This window comes from Chiloscyllium plagiosum, unplaced genomic scaffold, assembly GCF_037043375.1.
Source record: "Chiloscyllium plagiosum isolate Xiang-an unplaced genomic scaffold, Cpla_swu_hap1 HiC_scaffold_23, whole genome shotgun sequence".
Lineage (NCBI taxonomy): Eukaryota > Metazoa > Chordata > Chondrichthyes > Orectolobiformes > Hemiscylliidae > Chiloscyllium > Chiloscyllium plagiosum.
The window spans coordinates 63,647,587-63,671,097 of record NW_028270161.1 but is presented as its reverse complement, the minus strand read 5'-3'; the positions used below and the strand labels follow the sequence as shown (position 1 = coordinate 63,671,097).

General features: G+C 44.0%; 1 protein-coding gene across 1 annotated transcript in view; it reads right to left on the bottom strand.

Annotated features, from left to right (window-relative positions):
- Window positions 1–23,119, bottom strand: part of LOC148145911 (putative G protein-coupled receptor 139) — a 108,254-nt gene extending 85,135 nt beyond the window's left edge. The window contains exon 1 of the mRNA XM_087999751.1: window positions 22,945–23,119. Within this exon, the coding sequence (XP_087855877.1) occupies window positions 22,945–23,119 (175 nt within the window). The remainder of the gene's footprint in view (window positions 1–22,944) is intronic.
- Window positions 23,120–23,511: the final 392 nt, after the last annotated feature.

The window sequence follows — 23,511 nt, the reverse complement described above, 5'->3', positions numbered from 1 at the left end:
GTCAGAGTTTCATGGTGATTGTTTGGGTCATAGAGAATGCAGTGGAACAGAGATACCTTGGAATTCAGGTGCATCGTTCTCTGAAAGTCGATTCAGAGGTAGACAGGACAGTGAAGAAAGCTTTTGGCACACTGGCCTTCATCAGTCAGAGCACACAACATCAAATTTATCGAGTTATATTGCATTTATACAGGGCACTGGTGAGGCCATACTTGTAGCATTATGTTCAGTTTTATTCACTTTGCTAAGGGAAGGATTTCGTTAAACTGGAAAGAATGCAAAAGAAATTTAGAAGGATGTTGACGAGGTCTTAACGATCTGAGTAATAGAATGAGGTTGGACAAGTTAAGTCTTTTTACTTTCGCGTGAATGAGACTGAGGGGGGATCATAACTGTAGGGTGTAAGATCATGACAAGCATGGATAGAGTGAATGCTTTTAGTCGTTTTTCCCAGAGTTGGGCAATCACAGATTGGAGGGCATCGCTTGAAGGCCAGAGGGGAAAGAATAAAAGGGAATTTGATGAGCAGAATTTTTACATACAGAATGGTATGCACATGGAATGAGCTGCCACTGGAAGTGGTTGAGATGGATACATTAACAACATTTAAAGGGCATTTGGACAAATACACGGATTGGAAAGGGTGAGAAGGATACGGGCAATAGCAGGGAAATGAGATTAGTGTGGATGGACATTTTGCTCGGAATGGGCCATGTTCCGTCGAAGGGCCTGTCTCCGTGCTGTAGGACTCTCTGACTCTAAAAGTCATTGCTTGTTTCCAACTGAATGTTATGTTGTACTTTCCCAATTCATTGGAGCGAGCTTGGCCCTCAAGCCTCCACGCTTCCATGACGTCTGACCAGAATGTTCAGACATTCGATAATGTATGCAGACGTCATGCAAAATGCAATATTTTAATATCACTATTCCTCAGAGCAGGGTTAGTACACAATACCAAATGCAAAATAGCCTGTTCTCTACTATGGTTCACAACATACTCTTCAATCTACCTGATATACACTTATGGAATTAATTTTTCCCAACATTTGCAGTCACTTAGTTAACGCAGTTCATATGCAATTTGACACCGTCCATTACTTCTGTAGCACCCACGATTATTTCTTACTCATTCACAGGATGAGGGGGCCCCTGGATAATCAAGATTTGTTGCCCATGCCAGTGGGCAGGTCAGAGTCAAACGCGTTGCTGTGGGTCTGGAGTCACATGTAGGCCAGACCAGGTAAGGACAGCAGTTTCCTACCCCAAAGGATATTAGTGAACCAGCTGAATTTTCCCAACAATCGATTCCTGGTTATCAGTGACCCTTGATTCCAGATTCTTACTGAATTAAAATTTCACCACATGTAAGAGCCGGATTCAAACCCTGGCCCCCAAAGCATTCGCTGGGTCTTGGAGTTACAAGGTAAAACTTGGTGTTACAATCCCAGCAGTAGCCTTTGCTTCCCCTTGAATACGCTCGGCCTTTGCTTCCCCTTGAATACGCTTGCACAACTAATTTCCTGAGCAAAATATTTGCACTACAGTATTGGTTTAGATATGTTTGCTGCTCCTTGCTATTTGTATGATCCAACAACACTGAATATGTAGAAGCTGAGAGACAGAGTCTATGTAACACAGCAATGTTTGCTTCTCCTTGTTATTTGTAAGATCCAACAACACTGAATATGTAGAAGCTGAGGGACAGGGTCTGTGATATTTGGGGAGGCTGAGATGATCTGATGAAATGTCCAGCAATACAGAACAAGCATCAATATGCTATCTGCTCTGCCAGGACAAGTGTCACCGTATTCTCCCTGCTTCCTCACACTCAGTCTGTATCTGTTACAGCACCTAGCCCCGAACAAGGCTCATGCTCGATTTCCAAATAAGGCTCAAACACTACCACTCCCGCTATTGGATTCCCTCCCCCACTTTCTTTTTTCTGTCACCAATGCAATACCCACCACATTAATAACACTACATGGATACAATATTGTGACTCCCTCCGACACCTCATCCTTCCCTCCTCCACCTACATCAGTATTAACAGCAGGGGCAACCTCTCCCACCTTCCCTCCCTCCCTTTCTCCCATTCCAGGAGAAACAGCCTGGAATAGGACAGAAAGGGCCAAGCCGGGTGGTGGAGTGCCCGATATTAGTTCCTTCACCCCCTACCCCGCTATGTGGGGAGGGCCCTGGTACGAGCCAGAGAGGACTGGGACGCCTCGTGTGGAGATCCTGAAACATCTACTTCCTGCCAACCGAGTAAGGAGCAAAGTTCATTGAAGGACAATCTCACTTTAAACCCACTGTCAGTTGCAAAGTCAGCTCTCTCACTCCCAAAAGAACAGATTACACATTGTACAGAGCTGCAGACGTGGACATACACAGAAATTTTGGTAAACACTCCAATATACTAACATTAAAAATATACACAAGGAGATAGGCATACACATAAATAGAAGCACACAGAGACATATACAGTAACACACAAATAGATACAAACACAGAAATAAACACACAGGCTCATACACAGACTCACAGACGTAGGCACACAAATACTCAAATAACAAACACATGGACACGCAAACACATACATACATACGGAGACACAGACACGTGTGTCAGGAAGACAAAAATAGATACGTTTTTGATTCGTAAGGGGATCAAGCATTGTCAGAAGAAGGCAGAAGATTGAGTTTGAGGAACACATGAAAGAATTATTACAAGGCATATCAGAATCGATGGGCCGAATGGCCCAATTCTGCTCCTTTATTTAATGCTCATGTGGTGTTATGCTACCTGGCATTCTTTTCCTGTGAGAGCAGCTGAGGCTGGGTTTGATACATATTTGATTGGAAAGAGTCAGTGGGAATGTGGAGCAGGTTGGAAGGCTAAATTATTTATATCTGTTCCGAATTACTGCATTGATTTTTCTCAAATCTATCCGATGTTAAGTTAACAGAGTTTTTGAAAGAAACGGGTCCTGCAATGAAATAAGGGTGTCCTTTGCACTTGAGTGTTATGCTCGCCGTGGTGCCCTCATCTTCAGGGAACAGTGACGACTCAGTTATTAAATATATTCAAGGCTAAGCTCGACTGATCTTTGCTAGACAGGAGAGTCAATGTTTATTAGGAAGACAGGAGACAGATGGTCAGACACAATAGGATGAGCTATGAGCATTCTGAATCGAGCAGAAGAATGGCCAATCGCTGCCCCTACCCCATGTGTTGCTCCCTCAATCCATCCTCGAGGCTATTACAGAAATAAAGTTAAAAATCACACAACACCAGGTTATAGTCCAACAGGTTTATTTGGAAGCACACTAGCTTTCGGAGCGACGCTCCTTCATCAGGTGATTGTGGAGGGCTCGATCGTCACACAGAATTTATAGCAAAAAATTGCAATGCGATGTAACTGAAATTATACATTGAAAAATTGATTGTCTATTAAGCCTTTCATCTGTTAGAATACAGTGATAGTTTCACTTCTTTCATGTATAAATCACAAAACCCTTTTTTTTTAAAGTTGCATTCTCGGGTTAGCTGTTAACAATGGTGATAGCTAGACAATATGTTGAAGGTGTAAGCCCCTGTGTTCTCTGTGTATGACCTGATGTTTAGATTGATTCCAATCTAAAAAGTGAGATAACAGAGTTTTAAAAAAATTCATGCAGTTTTTGAGCTCAGAGTTCTACATGAATGTATGTGGTTTTTGAGCAAAGTGCAATGTGACTCTGAAAGTACCAAAAAAAATCACCACACAAAATATATGTGTGCATGTGGGTCTTTGTCTGTCTGTGTGTGTGTGTGTCTGTCTGGGGTGGGGGTTGTGAGTGTGAGAAAGTGCGTATGTGTGTGTGTGTGTGTAGTGAGTGCAGAGTGTCTTAAGTCTGTGAGGGGGTGCATGTGTGGGAGTGTGTGTGTCTATAAGGGTGTGTGTGGGTGTCTGTGTGCGCGTCTGTGTGTATCTGTGTCCGTGTGTATAGGAATATCTGTGTGTGTGTGTGTGTAGTGCAATGGTGATCACCTGATGAACCCAAGGTCCCGGTTGAGGCCCTCCCTATGGGTACCAAACTTAGCTATCAGCCTCTGCTCGGCCACTTTCCTCTGCTGCCTGTCCCGAAGTCCACCTTGGAGGATGGTCACCCGAAGGTGCGAGGCTGAATGTCTGGATCACTGAAGTGTTCCCCAACTGGGAGGGAACCCTCCTATCTGTTGATTGTTGTGCGGTGCCCATTCATCCGTTGTCGTAGCCTTTGCTCAGTTTCCCCAATGTACCATGCCTCCGGGCATCCCTGCCTGCAAAGTATAAGATAGACAATGTTGGCTGAGTCACATGAGTACCTGCCATGTACACGGTGGGAGGTGTTGCCACGCGTAATAGTGGTATCTATGTCCACAATGTGACACGTTTTGCAGCGTCCACCGTGACAGGGTTGTATGGAGTTGTCCTGAGAGCCGGGCAGTTTGCTACGAACAATGATCTGTTTGAGGTTTGGCGGTTGTTTAAAGGCAAGTAGTGGAGGTGTGGGGAAAGTCTCGGTGAGGTGCTCATCCTCATTGATAATGTGTTGCAGGTCACCCAAGAATGCAACTTTAAAAAAAGGGTTTTGTGATTTACACATGAAAGAAGTGAAACTATCACTGTATTCTAACAGATTGGCTTAACAGACAATCAATTCTTCAATGTATAATTTCAGTTACATCACACTGCAAATGTTTGCTATAAATTCTGTGTTACGATCGAGCCCTCCACTATCACCTGATGAAGGTGCGTCGCTCCGAAAGCTAGTGTGCTTCCAAGTAAACCTGTTGGACTATAACCTGATGTTGTGTGATTTTTAACTTTGTACACCTCAGTCCAACACCGGCATCTCCAAATCATGGTTACAGAAATATACTGCTGCCCCCATCCCAAGTGTTGTTCCCTCAATACCCTCTCGAGGCTGTTACAGAGATATACTGCTGCCCCTACCCCATCTGTTGTTCCCTCAATCCACTCTTGAGGCTGTTACAGAGATATACTGCTGCCTCTATTCCATCTGTTGTTCCCTCAATCCACTCTTGAGGCTGTTACAGAGATATACTGCTGCCTCTATTCCATCTGTTGTTCCCTCAATCCACTTTCGAGGCTGTTACAGAGATACACTGCTGCCCTTACCCCATCTATTTTCCCCTCAACCCACCCTCGAGGCTGTTACAGAAACATACTGCTGCCCCTACCCTATCTGTTATTTTCTCAATTCCAGCCCTCGAGGCTGTTACAGAGATACACTGCTGCCCTTACCCCATCTATTTTCCCCTCAACCCACCCTCGAGGCTGTTACAGAAACATACTGCTGCCCCTACCCTATCTGTTATTTTCTCAATTCCAGTCCTCAAAGCTGTTACAGAGGTATACTGCTGCCCCTACCCCATCTGTAGTTCTCTCAATCCACTCTCGAGGCTGTTACAGAGATATAATGCTGCCCCACCCTATCTGTTATTCTCCCAGTTCCAACCCTCAAGGCTGTTAGAGATAATACTGCTGCCCCTACTCCATCCGTTGTTCCCTCAATCCACTCTCGAGGCTGTTACAGAGATATACTGCTGCCCCTACCCCATACGTTGTTCACTCAATCCACCCTCGAGGCTGTTACAGAGACATACTGCTGCCTCTACCTCCTGTGTTGCTCTCTCAATATATCCCGCGAGGCTGTCATAGAGATATACTGCTCTCTCTACAGCAAATGTTGTTCCTCAATCCACCCTTAAGGCTGCTACAGGGTAGAGGACCACCCCATTCAGCCACACAAGCTTGTTACAATGATACAGGAGGAGACAATTTTGCCCCTCGAAGGAGTTGCACAGGAATATAGAATGAAGTAATTCAGCACGCTGAGTACATTCAACAGCTCAGGAGGAGGCCATTCAAACCGCATGAGCTGCTGCACAGGAACAGGAAAACTGTCGCTAACAGTAAATAGAGAGTAGAGATAAATGTTTAATTTCAGGTTCCAAAGCTGTAACTGGTGGAGTGCCTCAGAGATCACTGTGGGATCATCAATGATCAATAATCATTATCAAAGTTCTGAGAGAAGGGACTGAATAGCTTGTAGCTCAATTAGTACATACACCAAGATGGTCATTCAATGTATCTTCAAATGGAGGTAGTCGGTCTGCAATATGATATAGGCAGGGAAGGTTAGTGAGTAGAAATAACATAAGGTGAATTGTCTGTTTTGGCAGGAAGGATAAAACAATGGTAATCGATTTAAATTGAGAGAGATTGCAGAACTCTGTGATACAGGCGATTTCCATATTACAGATACATGAATTATATGAAGTTAATCTGCAGATGCAGCAAGTGATTTGGACGTTAAGATGCTGCTTCTGACAAAGGGTATCATATTTAATGTGGAACATTTTACTGCATCTGAATGGGGCATCGCTGAGACGAGATCTAATGTTTGAAGCTATGATCACCTAAACAGTAAAATAGTGCAAAATTGCCTGAACAATTTTCAAAAATGTCTGTGTTTACTCGGTCTTGGGATGAAGGTATTATGTTATGAAGGATTAACAGTTTAGGCCAGAGAATGAGAGATGTTCTTATTTACCATATAAGATCATGGTGAATACTTGATAGCTTTTCCTCTCATGTGGGAGAATAAAACTGGGGAATTAATTTAAGGATAAAAGATGTTCGGAGGCAAGGTACACTGGAGCGGAAACGTTAACTCTGATTTCTCTTCATTTATGCTGCCAGATCGCCAAGATTTTCCAGTAATTTCTGCATTTGTTGAATAAGACACATTCATTTTAACAAATACTGTGAAGAGATTAAACGTTTTACTTTTAAATTACTCAGGCACATATAAACACATCTTCAAATCAAGTAGGGGCATTTTTTTGTTTATGAAATTATTCTGTGTATGACAGTAGCAATGATACACCTGCAGGGAATGTGGTAGAAGCATCTAGTTCAGACAATGTTCAGACATGGCCCAGTTTAGATCTTATAACGTTACTAATTCAACTCAGAAAAGGAAAGATGTAACCTGACTGAGAAGGAACATTGTATTACTCCCTTTCTCTTTCCCTGTCCCTCATCAGAGCAATACGTGCGAGCTAAAAAAAGAAAGTCCAGAAAATCCACATATGGAGGATTCTTGATGAGGATTCATTGGAATCTCTCCATTGCCTGAAGCAAAGCCATTCAGCCAAACCCAACTGTTCCAGGAAGGAATCCTATTGTCAGAAGTGTGTGCAGGCAGAATAACTTCAGAAATAATTATTCAGACTCGATAGAGAGGGGGACAGATAGGAATTTGTGACTGCAAATGTGAATCCAGGATGGTGGGGAACCTCCCATGTGCCATGGTCCAGGATGACTTGGAGCGGCTGCAAAACGTTCTCACGGGGAGGGGGCACGCTCAGGAGTCATTGTGAACGTTCGTACAAATGATATAGGTAGAAATACGGATGAGGTTCTGCAGAATGATTGTAGAGATTTAGAATAAAAGCCAGTACCACAACAGTGGTAATCTCAGAGTTATTTCGAATGGTTCGTGTTAGTGAGACTAAGAACAGGAGGATATGGCAGAAGAATGGATGGCTAAAGAATTGATGCAGGGAATAGGGATTCAGAGTTTTTGATCATTGGATCTTTTGTGGGACAGAGGTGACCTGTTCAAGAAAGACGGGATGTACCTGAACTGGAGGGGGATCAATACCGTGGCAGGCAGATTAGCTCGTGCGACAAGGGAGAGTTTCAATGAGATGGACTGGAGTGGGGGAAGGCATGGGATCCTCAACAGCAGTGTAAAGCTGGAAGGAGATCAGGAATCAAAAACAGTAAAGTGAAGATACAGGTCAGGCTGGAACATGGCACACAGCAAAGAAAACATTTAGGATTAAATTGTATCTGTTTCAATGCAAGAGCACTAACAGGGCGTGGATAGTTACGTGGTAGGGACAGGACTGGCAGCTTAATGTGTTTGTGCACCGGGGTTTCAGGAGGGACGGAGATGGTGGAAGGATGGGAAGGCCGTTGCATTTTTGATTATGTCGAGATCACAAAAGTGATCAGATAAAATAACAGATGGATCATCCATTGAGAATTTGCGGGTGGACCTAAGAAATAAGAAAGGGATGGTGATATTATTGGGATTGTACAGTAGTCCACCAAATAGAAAACGGAGAATTAGAGAAACAAAAGTACGTAGAGAGACTGGGGAGACTTGCAGGCGCAATAGGATTGGCATAGTCGGAGATTGCAATTTTCTTAATATAGACTAGGACTGACAAAAAATAAGGGTTAAGATGGGGTGAATCGATTAAACCCTTTCAGGAACGTTTCCCAAGCAATATGTAGAGTGCCCTACTCAGGAAGGGGAAAATTTAGTTCTACTCTTGGGAACGAGAGCAGGACATGTGAGTGAGGTGACAGTGGGGACCACTTTGAGACTAGTGATCAGTGTTGTGTTCATTTTAAAATAGTTATGGACAGGGACAAACTGGTCCACAGATGCAAGTTATAACTTGGGGAAAGGTGAATTGTGACAGAATTAGACAGGAGTTTGCAGAGGTTGATTGGAGTAGTTTGTTTAAAGGCAAAGGGACTTCTGTCGGGTGGGAGGCCTTTAAAAGTGAGATGGCTAGAATTCAAGGTCTATATGTTCCTGCGAGGGTAGAGGGAAGGTTAGCAGGAAGAGGGTACTCTGGATGACAAGATATATTGAGGCATTAACCAGCAAAAAGGAAGCGTGGCTCAGGTTCAGGCAGCTGGGAACAAGGGAATCCCTGGAGGTGTACACGAGTGAACGAGTTTATTAAAGAAGGCAATCAGGAGGGAGAAAAGAGTGTATCAGATAGTCTTGGCTTAGAAGATTAGGGTGAATCCAAAGACGTTAAGTATATTAAAGAAAAGAGAAGAGCTATGATTAGAATATGACCCCTCAAGGACCAAAGTGGGCATGTATACGTAGAACATATGTGGAGGTGGGTGAGGGTCTCAATGAGTACCTCTCCACTGTGTTTACCGTGAAGAAAGACATGTCGACTTGGGAGCTTAGGGAAGTTCTTGGGGCTTTCTTGGGGATAGTCCATGTCACAGTAGATGAGGTGTAGGATGTATTAGTATGTATGAAGGTGAATAAATCTCCTGGTCCTGACTAGATGTATCAAAGAAAATGGCAAGAGGGGAGAGAAGAAACTACGCGGACCCTGGCTGATATTTTTGCATCATTGTTAGTTACAGGTGAGGTCCCAGAAGAGTGGAGGGTAGCGAATGTCGTGCCCTTTTGCAAGAAGGGAAGCACAGAAAAACCTGGGAACTATAGACCAGTAAGCCTAACATCCGTGGTAGGCAGGTTACTTGAGGTACTGAGGGATAATATATTCATGCATTTGAAAGATATGATTTAATTAGGAATACTTATTCTATATTTTAATAAGGATTGATAATAATTTTTATTGAAATAAATAATAACTATTCCTAATCAAATCCTGTTTTTCTAAAAGCATGTATATCTTATTAGTAATTGTTTTTAAACTGGAAATATTGCATGGCATTGTGAATGAGATATGATGCCTCACAATTTTTTGAGCTCTTTGATGAAGTAACCAGGAAGGTTGGTGAGGGCAGAGCGGTAGAAGTGGTCTCCTTGGAATTTAGTGAGTCCTTTGATGTTGTTCCCTTGATCGGCTTTTCGGGGATTTTCGATCATATGGAATCCGGGGGAGTTGGCAAATTGTATACACAGTTAGCTTGATGGTAGAAAGCAGAAGGTAATAGAAGGCTGGAGGCCTGTGAATAATGGAGTGCCTCAGGGATCAGTGCTGGGCCCATTGCTGTTTGTTATCCATATCAATGATATTGCTGACAATGTTTAATGATGACACTAAAATAGGTGGTATTGTGGACAATGAGGAAGGTTATCAGAAATTGCAGCAAGACCTTGATTAGCTGGGGAATTGCGTCGAGAACTGTCAGATTGAGATGAATATAGGGATGTGTGAGGTCTTACATTTTGGAAAGTCAAATAAATGTAAGAATTTCATGTGGAATGGCAGGACCTTAAATGATATAGTGCAACAGAGGGACCGTGAAATTCAGATGCATGGTTCGCTGAAAGTGAAATCATCGGTGAAGAAGGCTCTGGCATTCATCAGTCAGGGCATGGAGCATAGAAGTTTGGAAGTTATGCTGCAGTTATATAGGACGTTGGTGAGGCCAAACTTGTGTTGTGTTCAGTTGTGGTCTCATTGGTAAAGGAAATATCTTTTAAATTGGAAAGATTGCAGAAGAAATTTACAAGAATGTTTACCCAATGGTCTGAGTAACAGGGAGAGGTTGTACAAGCTATGATATTTTTCGTTAGAGCATAGGAGACTAAGGGGGGGGGGGGGGTTGTTAAAAATAATGTACAAGATTATGAGAGGCATTGATGTGGTCAATGGATTCACCCCCCGCCCCCAAGAGCTGGGGAATCGAGGAATTGTGGGCGGCACGGTGGCACAGTGGTTAGCACTGCTGCCTCACAGCGCCAGAGACCTGGGTTCAATTCCCGACTCAGGCGACTGACTGTGTGGAGTTTGCACGTTCTCCCCGTGTCTGTGTGGGTTTCTTCCGGGTGCTCCGGTTTCCTCCCACAGTCCAAAGATGTGCAGGTCAGGTGAATTAGCCATGCTAAATTGCCCGTATTGTTAGGTAAGGGGTAAATGTAGGGGTATGGGTGGGTTGCACTTCGGCGGGGCGGTGTGGACCTGTTGGGCCGAAGGGCCTGTTTCCACACTGTAATCTAATCTAATTCAAAGTAGGACTAGAAAGCATCAGTTTAAGGTTAGAGAGGAAAAAAATAAAAGCTAACCTGAGGGGCAACTTTTTTGCATGGGGGTGGTACACATATGGAAAGAGCTGCCAGTGGAAGTGGTTGAGGCATTTACATTAATAATACTTAAAACGCATTTGGACAAGTACATGGATAGGAAAGGTTCCGAAGCTTATGCGTCAAGTGTAGGGAAATGGTTAGCGTGGATGGACATTCGGGTCAACATGGACCAGTTTGGACGAAGGAGCCTGTCTCCATGCTGTACGACTCTCTGACTCTACAAGTAGAACAATATTTGAACAAAACACGTTTGTGTGTGTGTATGTGTGTGTATGTGTGTGTGTGTGTGTGTGTGTTGTGTGTATGTATGTGTGTGTGTGTGTGTGTGTTCCGCAGTATTTTTCACCGGGAAATATCAATCTGCATATTTGCAATATCCTCTTGTCTCTCTTCTTTCCATCATAGTTTGAGTAAATTTGTTTTGGTCATACACGTGCGTTTATTTTAGCAGATTAAAGAAATCTGCCTGACTTGTTCCTCACACTGACCCTGATACACTATGAGAACTTTATCATTGGCCATACCACCAAACTAGTTCTAATTAAAACATTTTTGTGACCAGTGGAGGTATAGGACTAGAACACACCTAATGGGTTGCACGGTGGCACAGTGGTTAGCACTGCTGCCTCACAGCGCCAGAGACCCGGGTTCAATTCACCACATCAGGCGACTGACTGAGTGGAGTTTGCACATTCTCCCCGTGTCTGCGTGGGTTTCCTCCGGGTGCTCCGGTTTCCTCCCACAGTCCAAAGATGTGCAGGTCAGGTGAATTGGCCATGCTAAATTGCCCGTAGTACTAGGTAAGTGGTAAGTGTAGGGGTATGGGTGGGTTGTGCTTCGGCGGGTCGGGGTGGACGTGTTGGGCCGAAGAGCCTGTTTCCACACTGTATTGTAATCTAATCTAACACGGAACAGTGATCCAAACACAGGACAAATTAACGACTCAATGAGCCTAACATCAGTGTCCTGTAGTTGTTGGAGGGGATTCTGAGGGATTGGATTTACATGCATTTGGAAAGACAAGGACTGATTAGGGATAATCAGCATGGCTTTGCATGACGGAAATCATGTCTCTTTGACATGATTGAGTATTTTGAAGAGGTGGCAAAGACGATTCACGAAGGCACTGTGGTGTGCCCAGTTTACACAGACTTCAGCACGGCGTTTAACAAGCTTCCGCATCGTAGAGAGATCAGTAAAAGGTTCGATCACATGGAAAGTTAACTAATTGGATACAAAATTGGATTGAAGGTTACAGTTTGTTTTCCAGTCTAGAGGCCTGTGGCCAGCGGTGCGCTGAAAGAATCAATGCTGATCTCATTGCTTTTCATCATGTATACAAATGACTTGGAAATAAATATTGGAGGCATGGTTAGAAAGTTTACAGTTTACATCAAAAAAGTGGTGTCGTGGACAGCGAAGAGGATTGTCTCAGAGTACAACAGCACCGTTGACCATCAAAGCACCAAGGACTGGTGCATAGAGTTTAAGTTCGATATTTGTGACGTTTGGAATTTTCGTTAAGTTATAGCAGGGTAGTGCCCTGAAGAATGTTGACGAACAAAGATGCCTACAGGTGCAGATTCATAGTTCCTTCAAGGTGGAGTTGTTGGTGGACAGAGTGGTGAATCACACGTTTGGCATGCGTGACTTAATCGGTCAGAACATTGAATATCGAAGTTGATGTGGCATGTTGCGCCTGTACAGCACGCTTGTGAGGCCACTTTAAGAATACTGCATACAATTCAGTTGGCTATGTTGATGGGAGGATGTTGAGAGGGCGCAATAAAGACTTACAATGATGTTCCGGTACTGGAAGGTTTGAGCCTCAGGAAGAGGATGAACAGGTTGAGGTTCTTTTTTCCCCTGGAATTTCGGTGGCTGAGGGGTGACAGGAAAGTGGTTTATAAAATCCTGAGGGGTATGGATACTCTGAAAGGCCAAGATCATTTTCCCAGGGTAGGGGAATCCAGAACTAGACGGCACAGGTTTAAGGTGACAGTGGTAAGATTTGGAAGGGACCGTAAAGTTATCTTTTTCATGCAGAAGATGGTGCGTTTACAGAAAATGTTGTCAGATAAGTGTTGAAAGCGGATCTAATTGCACATTTAGAATATATCTGGATAGATGTTGCCTGGTATGGAAGATGCTAGCTATGAAGAAATGTTGAGTAGGTTAGGCTTATTTTCTTTCAAAAAAGGAGATTTACGAGTGACCTGATTGAGGTCTACAAAGTCATGAAGGATATAGACAGGGATAGAGATAAGCTCTTTCACAGGGTGAAGGATTCAATAACGAGAGGTCACATTTTCAAGGTGAGAGCTGGAAAGTTTAAGGGGGATACATGCGGCAAGCACTTCACACAGAGGGTGGTGGGCGTTTGGAACGCATTGCCAGCAGAGATGTTAGAGGCAGGCACGGTAGATTCATTTAAGATGCGTCTGGAATGTATGAATAGGTAGGGAAAGAGGTTTTGGAATTGACTGACAAGTTCAGACAGTACATTTGGAACGACTCAGGCTTGGAGGCCGAAGGGTCTGTTCCTGGACTGTAAATTTTCTTTGTTCTTTGTTCTAGATACATAAATCGGAATGATTCAGTGGGATATAGGCCAAATGGCGGCAAATGGGACTAGATCAAATTGGGATATGTGGTTGGTGTGGGCAAGCTGGAGTAAAGGGTCCATGTTGTATGACTCTCTGATTCTACAAGTGGGCTGAGGAGAAATTCTAAAAAGGGCATTTCAAATGGGAATTCCCTTCTCCAGAATTTTAGGTTATATTTGTTTCTTTTCATTTATTCAATGCTGAGCTAGCTAAATATTTGACAGAGTAGTGAGTCATGGATAATGAGATACAGACAGGAAAGTGGAGCTGAGACCAACCTGATCGGCCTGGTGGAGAAAGTTCAAAGTTTCTGATGACCCACTCCTGCTCTTCAGTCTCATGTTTCTGTGTTCCATTCAGTCCTTCAAACCTGATAGTCAGGAGCAGGCCACTTACTGCTATCACCTGGTGCACAGAAACAGAGAAGACCATTTTGTCCCTCCAGACTGTCACACATGGTTTGGGAAATGTGCAAAGTGTAAATTGGAAAACCCAGGCTGGATATGAAAGAAGCCCCTCATGTTTCTCTACAGACCTGCCCTCTCCGCAACTTGTGCTTCATTTGTTGGTCATGTTGTCGGCCCAGCTGCACTGCTAATACAACCGAGATACCTCCCCAGAGATGGCTAACAACATCCGTTGCTCTCAGTGACTACAATATCCAATAACAGAACATCCAGGAAAATAGCATCCACTAACTTTCCAACAACATAATGTGAGAACATCAGAAACAGGAACATGTCATTCAAGTCACACACCTGCCTTACTCTTCTCTAAGATCAGAGAGCTGATCTGCTCTCAGTCTCAAATCGTCTTCAATGCCGGATTCTTCATAGCCCTCACCTTTCTGACAGATCAAAATCCATCTAAAGTCTGTGTAAATGCTTTCATAGAACATAGAACATAGAACAGTACAGCACAGTACAGGCCCTTTGGCCCTCAATGTTGTGCCGACCATTTATCCTAATCTAAGATCAAACTAACCTAAATGCTCTAAATTTGTACGATCTTCCACGTGCCTATTCAAGCATTGCATAAATGTCCCTATTGTACTACCACTGCTGGCAGTGCATTCCACACACCCATCACTCTCTGTGTAAAGAACCTCCCACTGACATCTCCCTGAAACATTCCTCCAAATGATGCCCCACTTGAGATAGCCATTTCTGCCTTCAGAAAAAGGTCTGGCTATCCATTGTATTTATGCCTCTCACCATCTTGTACACCACTGTCAAGTCAACTCTCATCCTTCTTCACTCCAATGAGAAAAGTCTGAGCTCCGTTCTTCATAAGACTTGCATTCCAGCCCAGGCAACATCCTAATAAATTTCCTGTACACCCTTTCCAATAAAGAGGTGACCAAAACTGGACACAATATTCCAAGTGTGGTCTAATCAGCGATGTCCAGAGCTGCAGCATAACCTCGTGGCGCTTAAACTCAACTCTCCCCCCACCCCCCCCACCCCCACCCCCCCACCCCCGTAAATGAAAGCCAACACACTATCCGACTTCTTAACAGCCCTATCAACCGGAGTGGCAACTTTGAGGGATCTGTTGACATGGACACCAACGTCCAGTTTTTCCACACTGCCAGAAATCCTGTCTTTAACTCGGTATTCTGGTTTCACATTCGAGCTGGCAGCAGAATCACTTTACACTTTTCCAGGCTGAACTCCATCTGCCACTTATGAGCACCATTTTGCAGTCTGTCAATGTCCCGTTGCACCTACAATAGCCCTCCACATTCTGTACCACTCCAGAACCTTTGAGCCATCGGAAAACTTACTAACCCACCCTTCCACTTACTTATCCACGTCACTTACAAAAATCATAAAGAACAGAGATCCCAGAACAGTTCCTTGCGGGTCACCACTGTTCCCTTTCAGTGATTGAGCTCACGAAACTCTCTGTGGAAGAGAAATCCTGACTTTCACTACCATCTGTTTGAAGAAAACATTCTCTGCTTCTACAAGATGACCTATTGATAGGAACAAAAGAGGGGACACAGGGAGCCTGAGCAGAATTGCACTTCATGAAAATCGATAGTGACCTCTCCACACTTTGGCGTTATTTATATCTCATTGGAAAACGTTTATCGTCGGTGGGCATCGCAGCCGTGGCACATCACTGCAGGACATCCCCAGGGTATCTTCCTCAGGCCAGGCATCTCCAGTTTGTCAGAGATGAATCCCTGCAGTGTGGTAGCAGTCCATTCATCCCATTTAGTCCAGTCAGATCCGAAGAGCGGATATTCACTGAAGGTCACAAAACGGTCAGAACAATTTGACCCCTTCAGCTCCTGAAGCAGTCTGTGTCCATGTACAACAAGACCTGGACAACATTCAATATTGTGCTGTTAAAGTCTGGGTAACATTCATGTAACAGCACTGCACATTTCCACTGTAAAAGGAGGAGTTCATTCCACACGTCAATCTGGGTTCACAAGAATGTGGGGAACCCATTCAAAACTACTGGGAAAGAAGAGTGATAGCCCACTCTGTCCCTCCTGCCTGTTACACAGGAAGACAAGGACTCTGCTCACTCCCACTAGTCACTAACACGGGATCAGAAAGTGACTATTTCACACTCGGAGTCAATTACTAAGGAACAGGAGGAGATTATTCGACTTCTCAAGTCACTAACCCAGGAACACAAGGTGTCAGAAATGCCACAACATCACAAATAAATGAGCGGGAACCCCACAGTTAGACTGCAGCATCTTGTTCAACATGATTGCATTACTCATAGTACATATGTGTTAATTTAACATGAAGCCAATCTTTTAACAATTCTCCAATGTGTCTTCCATCTCCAAGAAGGCAGACCCGTGGTCTCTTTGGAGTTCAGCAGGTGGTGGGCAATGGCTAACAGCTTCACAATTAAGGTATTTTGGCCGCTGACAGCTTGTGTACAAAGTAACATTCAGTGCAGGGTCCCACAGTAACTTCGCATGAAAGTGTTCAGAGTTCATTGAGATTGTATCTCTCTGTCAATAGACAAGAAGCTCTGTCCAAGCACATAAACTATCGGAAATTGAGCATCTTATGAAAAGTATGTAATTTTCACCCAATTCAGCTGTTTGTGACATAATGATTGTGCGTCCATAACCATCAAGTTTCACCTTGTTATTCTCTCTCAGCGCTACAAATTAAACGCATACTTCCTACACTGTCTCGTCATGGTTTCATCATGCTCTGGTGAAACTCCTCTGCACTGTCTTGGTAGCATGGCGATCATTATTTATATAACCAAGAGCATCCAGGTCCATTTCAACAGCAGCACTTCCCAACCTCTCACCAATTAAGAAACATAAAGAAAATGATGATATTTGTTGTTCACATCAGAATAATCTTTAGACCTTGCGAAGAGTTACTGCAAAAACACTGATCCTTCTGATCCCCCACAAACCTTCAGTCCAGAGAATGCACTACTCCCTTCGTTGACTCCATTATACATTTTTAAAATCCATGTGGTATATATTCCCCACCTACATACCTATGGAATTTAACATTCCCCACTCACCTGTATTCAACTATGTCAAGCGTCTCCTGAAAATTCAAATACTCCACTCCCACTGGTTCTCAATTGTCGATGTCACAGCGAACAATCTCCACAAACTCCAGCAGGTTTATCAAAGATCATTTCCCGTTGCTGAATCTAGACCGAATCTACCATACCATATCATTATTTTTCAAGTGTCTAGTTGACACATTGCTTATAACAGGTTCCAATGTTTTCTTTCGACACAGCTGACATTAAGCTATCCAATGTCCAGATTTTTGTTTTTGCTTTCCATCCTGTTTTAAATATTTATAGTTACAATAGCTGTTTTCCAGTCTTCAGGATCATTTCCAGCATCTAACAAACTTTGAAGAATAATCAATAATTCTTCCACTGACTCTGTTCTCCTCCTCCTCAGTACTCTGTGATATAGCTCATCAAAACGCAACACCTTACCAAAATCAGTTTAACGTGATGTGCAAAGACATAATTTTTATTAATTCTAACTTCCTCAAGTTTGTCTTTTACACCTCTCACTCTGTTTCCTCTGTTTGTTTCTGTACCTTCCTCTGTGGAGACAGAACCACTACATTCCTGTTAGTGGGCAGATGGCTTCTATCAGCCAGTGAATACAGCGGCGGGCTGCACTCCGCAGATAGTGGATATGTCACACACTCCTGCCTGGAAAGTTCCAGAATCAGTCCAGTTCACTCCATGGTGAGAGTCAGCACCGTCCTCTCACTGGTGTGACGCTGCAGGTTATACTTAAGGAGGGGATACAGCTCAGTGACCACCAAAATTTTGAAATTTTGATACTTTAAACTTGGAATGGGTCCAGCTTAGAAAACATTTTTCTGGAAATCCCAGGGAGACAATTGCAGTGCCTCCTGCTCTCTATTTACAGAGCTTCCCTTCTGTGCAGTCTCGGCTCCATTTGTTTCCCATGGACCCAGCCATTCTGTACATGCAGTGTCCAGAGTGGGGTCCCCATACCCTCGGTTCTCCCGGAATCAACCCAGCATAGAACATAGAACATAGAACATAGAAGAATACAGCGCAGTACAGGCCCTTCTGCCCTCGATGTTGCGCCGATCCAAGCCCACCTAACCTACACTAGCCCACTATCCTCCATATGCCTATCCAATGCCCGCTTAAATGCCCATAATGAGGGAGGGTCCACCACTGCTGCTGGCAGGGCATTCCATGAACTCACGACTCGCTGAGTAAAGAACCTACCCCTAACATCTGTCCTATACCTACCCCCCCTTAATTTAAAGCTATGCCCCCTTGTAATAGCTGACTCCATACGAGGAAAAAGATTCTCACTGTCGACCCTATCTAAACCCCTAATCATCTTATACACCTCTATCAAGTCACCCCAAACCTTCTTTTCTCCAATGAAAACAACCCCAAGTGCCTCAGCCTTTCGTCATACGATCTTTCTACCATACCAGGCAACATCCTGGTAAACCTCCTCTGCACCCGTTCCAGTGCCTCCACATCCTTCCTATAGTATGGCGACCAAAACTGCACACAATACACCAGATGTGGCCGCACCAGAGTCTTATACAACTGCAACATGACCTCAGTACTCCGGAAATCAATTCCTCTACCAATAAAAGCCAGTACGCCATATGCCTTCTTCACCGCACTATTTACCTGGGTGGCAACTTTCAAAGATTTGTGTACATGGACACCAAGATCCCTCTGCTCATCCACACTACCAAGTATCCGACCGTTAGCCCAGTACCCCATCTTTTTATTACTCTTACCAAAGTGAATCACCTCACACTTAGCTACATTGAACTCCATTTGCCACCTTTCTGCCCAGTTCTGCAGCTTATCTATATCCCGCTGTAACCTGCCACATCCTTCCTCACTGTCTACAACTCCTCCGACTTTCGTATCATCCGCAAACTTGCTCACCCAACTTTCTAACCCCTCCTCCAGGTCATTTATAAAAATGACAAACAGCAATGGTCCCAAAACAGATCCTTGCGGAACACCACTAGTGACGGCACTCCAAGATGAACCTTTGCCATCAACTACTACCCTCTGTCTTCTTCCAGCCAGCCAACTCCTAATCCAAACCTCCAACTCACCCTCAATGCCATACCTCCGTATTTTTTGCAGTAGTCTACCATGGGGAACCTTATCAAACGCCTTACTAAAATCCATATACACCACATCTACTGCTTTACCCTCGTCCACCTCCTTAGTCACCTTCTCAAAGAATTCAATAAGGTTTGTGAGGCACGACCTGCCCTTCATAAAACCATGCTGACTATCCTTGATCACATTATTCCTATCCAGATGTTCATAAATCCTATCCCTTACAATTCTCTCTAAGACTTTGCCCACAACAGAAGTGAGACTCACCGGCCTATAGTTACTAGGGTTATCCCTACTCCCCTTCTTGAACAAGGGAACCACATTTGCTAGCCTCCAATCTTCTGGCACTACTCCTGTAGACAACGAGGACATAAAAATCAAGGCCAATGGCTCTGCAATCTCCTCCCTTGCTTCCCAGAGAATCCTAGGATAAATGCCATCAGGCCCAGGGGACTTATCTATTTTCACCCTTTCCAGAATTTCCAACACCTCTTCTCTACATACCTCAAAGCCATCCATTCTACTTAATTGTGACTCAGTACTCACATTGACAACAATGTCCTGTTCCTGATTGAATACTGACGAAAAGTATTCATTCAGTGTCTCCCCAATCTCTTCAGCCTCCACACGCAACTTCCCACTACTATCCTTGACTGGACCTATTCCTACCCTAGTCATTCTTTTATTCCTGACATACCTATAGAAAGCCTTAGGGTTTTCCCTAATCCTACCAACCTAAGGACCTTTCATGTCCCCTCCTTGCTGCTCTTAGCTCTCTCTTCAGGTCCTTCCTGGCTACCTTATAACTCTCAATCGCCCCAATTGAACCTTCACGCCTCATCTTTACATAAGCCGCCCTCTTCCATTTAACAAGGGATTCCAATTCCTTATTAAACCACGGCTCCCTCACACGACCCTTTCCTCCCTGCCTGATGGGCACATACTTATCAAGGACACTCAATAGTTGCTCCTTGAACAAGCTCCACATATCAATTACACCCTTGCATTGAAGCTTACTTTTCCAGGCCACACATCCTAAGTCATGCCTCACAGCATCATAATTTCCCTGCCCCCATCTATAACTCTTGCCCTGTAGTGCACACTTATCCCTCTCCATCACTAGAGTAAAGGTCACCGAATTGTGGTCACTGTCCCCAAAGTGCTCACCTACCTCTAATTCTAACACCTGGCCTGGTTCATTACCCAGAACCAAATCCAGTATGGCCTCACCTCTTGTTGGCCTATCTACATATTGTGTCAGGAAACCCTCCTGCACACATTGGACAAACACTGACCCATCTAACGAACTTGAGCTATAGCTTTCCCAATTAATATCAGGAAAGTTAAAGTCCCCCATAACAACCACCCTATTACTTTCACTCTTCTCTTGAATCATCCTCGCAATCCTTTCTTCTACGTTTCTAGGACTATTAGGAGGCCTGTAAAAAACTCCTAACAGGGTGACCTCACCTTTCCTATTCCTAACCTCAGCCCAAACTACCTCAGATGGCGAGTCTTCATCCATCGTCCTTTCCACAGCTGTAATACTATCTTTGACAAGCAATGCCACACCTCCCCCTCTTTTACCCCCACCTCTGACCCTACTAAAACATTTAAACCCTGGAACCTGCAACAGCCAATCCTGTCCCTGTTCTACCCATGTCTCCGTAATAGCCACAACATCAAAGTCCCAGGTACCAACCCACGCTGCAAGTTCACCTACCTTATTTCGTATACTTCTTGAATTGAAGTATACACACTTCAAACCACTTTCCTGTTTACAGACACCCTCCTTGGAAATTGATGCCATGTTCCTAACCTCCCTACACTCCAGGTCCTGCACCCTAAAGCTACAGTCTGGGTTCCCATGCCCCTGCAGAGTTAGTTTAAACCCCCCCCCAAGAGCACTAGCAAACCTCCCACCAAGGATACTGGTGCCCCTCAGGTTCAGGTGTAGACCATCCTGTTTATAGAGGTCCCACCTTCCCCCGAAAGAACCCCAGTTATCCAAATACCGGAATCCCTCCCTCCTGCACCATCCCTGTAGCCACGCATTTAACTGTTCTCTCTCCCTATTCCTCGACTCTCTATCACGTGGCACGGGTAACAAACCAGAGACAACAACTCTGTTCGTTCTAACTCTGAGCTTCCAACCTAGCTCCCTGAAAGCCTGTCTAACATCCTCGGCACTCCTCCTACCTATGTCGTTGGTGCCAATGTGGACCACGACTTCGGGCTGCTCCCCCTCCCCCTTAAGGACTCGGAAAACACGATCAGAGACATCACGTACCCTTGCACCTGGGAGGCAACATACCAAACGTGAGTCTCTCTCGTTCCCACAAAACCTCCTATCTGTTCCCCGAACTAGATAGCATCTGCCAATACAGACCCAAGATAAGCATCCACAGAACCTACACTGAAATCAGAATGACAGGAGCAAGTGAAATCCCCACACTGATGGTGCACGCATTCAGTGTTGAAAATGCCTCCCTCTCCTCAGTTTCTCTTCCTGGCTGAGAAAGGCGTTACACCTCTGCTCCATCCCATAGTAACATTTCCGCTCTCCAACGAAGCAGTTGACAATGGAACATTACGTTTCTCTGCATTTCAGCAACAAAAACGCCATCATTGGCATTGCCGAATGCCGATGGAGATAGAGGGAACATAACTCACTTTAAACAGGGATATACATAAATAGACATCATATTCAGGAATATGGAAAAGATGGGAATGTTAGTATACCCTCCAATTGTATTATCCTTCCAGTTCATCATCAGCAATCCCTTTGCTTGTTTTTTTCCCGTTTCTGACTCTCACTTTCTCTTTCTGGGCATTTCTCCACACATTTAATTTACACTCCACCACCATGGAACTTCAACCCAACCATCTCTGATACCAACATAAATAATGTGACTTCCTGGTTGCGTTCAGTTCTGTGCAGGGCGACTGGACTCGAAACTTCATCTGCTTTTCTTCTGACAGAGGTGGCCAACACTTTCGACGCTGGAGAATTTTATTTCAGATCTCCAGCATTCACAGTTCCTTGGCTATTTCACTTTAAATGTTGTTTCACGGGATGTCAGTATCACTGACAAGAGCAGCAGTTGTTATGCATCACTAATTGCCCTTGATCACGAGACGATTCGTCAAGACAATATAAATCCATCCATTGTGTTGGATGATGTCACACTGACTTCAAACTTGGCAATAATGTTAAGTTTCTTTAACAAGAGCTATCAGTGAACTAATAAAAGGAATTCTGATGTTTTTTTGTTTGCATTAAGTGAAAGTGGTTTCATTCCAATTCTTTCATTCGAGTTTAACTTCTGACATCAGTTGTTGTAGTATTTGAAATAATGCCTTTCGAGTCACAACCTGTGCCTCTGAATTTCACGTCCAGTAACATTATTACTCTGATAAAGAGTCAGTATTGTGAAAGAACTGCACTGAAGAGAACAGTTTGTGGTCCAAATATTTGTCACTGGAACAGTAGTCAAAAGAAAACTGGAGACATATTATCTATCGTTAACAAAGTGGTAGATCATGGCTAATTCAGCAACATACTGAGGAAGAGATGGAGTTTGGGGATATGATGGAGATGGGAGTCAGCAAGTTTAAACACAGAGAATACAGAGACATAAAACAGTTCAGGATAAAAGGCTGTCTTGAAGTTCTGAACAGTATTGTTACTTCTTAGAAGTTTAGGATTGTGGAGTCTGTAATTCATGGAAATGAAGTGGAGATTACAACTGAAACTGAAGATAATAGTTTACGTCTTTGCCAATATAAATAAAAGAAATAGCTATGAACTTCACCATTGTTTGTAAAATTGACAGGGATAGACTTGCCAGGAACAATGATAATAGCGAGCATGGAATAGTACCCGACTTGAATACTCATCAGAATGGCTTGTATCCACGACTCTAACCGTGGCCAGTCCTGAGAAAGGCAGTAAAGACCCGAAGATAAACCGCTGCCCATTGTTGTAACATCCCAGACGAATGTTCTCAGATTCGGGTCCATTGTTGGAACATTCATAGAGATGTACAGCACGGAAACGGACCCTTTGGTCCAACCCGTCCATGCCGACCAGTTAAATCAACCCAATCCAGTCCCACCTGGCAGCACCCGGCCAATATCCCTCCAAACCCTTCCTATTAATATACCCATCCAAATGTCTTTTAAATGATGCAATTACACCAGCCTTCACCACTTCCTCTGGCAGCTCAATCCATGCACGTACCACCCACTGCATGGTAAAGTTGCCCCTTAGTTCCCTTTTATATTCTTCCCCTCTCACCCTAAATCTATGTCCTCTCGTTTTGGATTCACGCACCCCAGGGAAAGTACTTTGTCTATCTATACACCCCTCATTCCCCTCATTATTTTGTAAACTTCTTTATGGTCACCCCTCA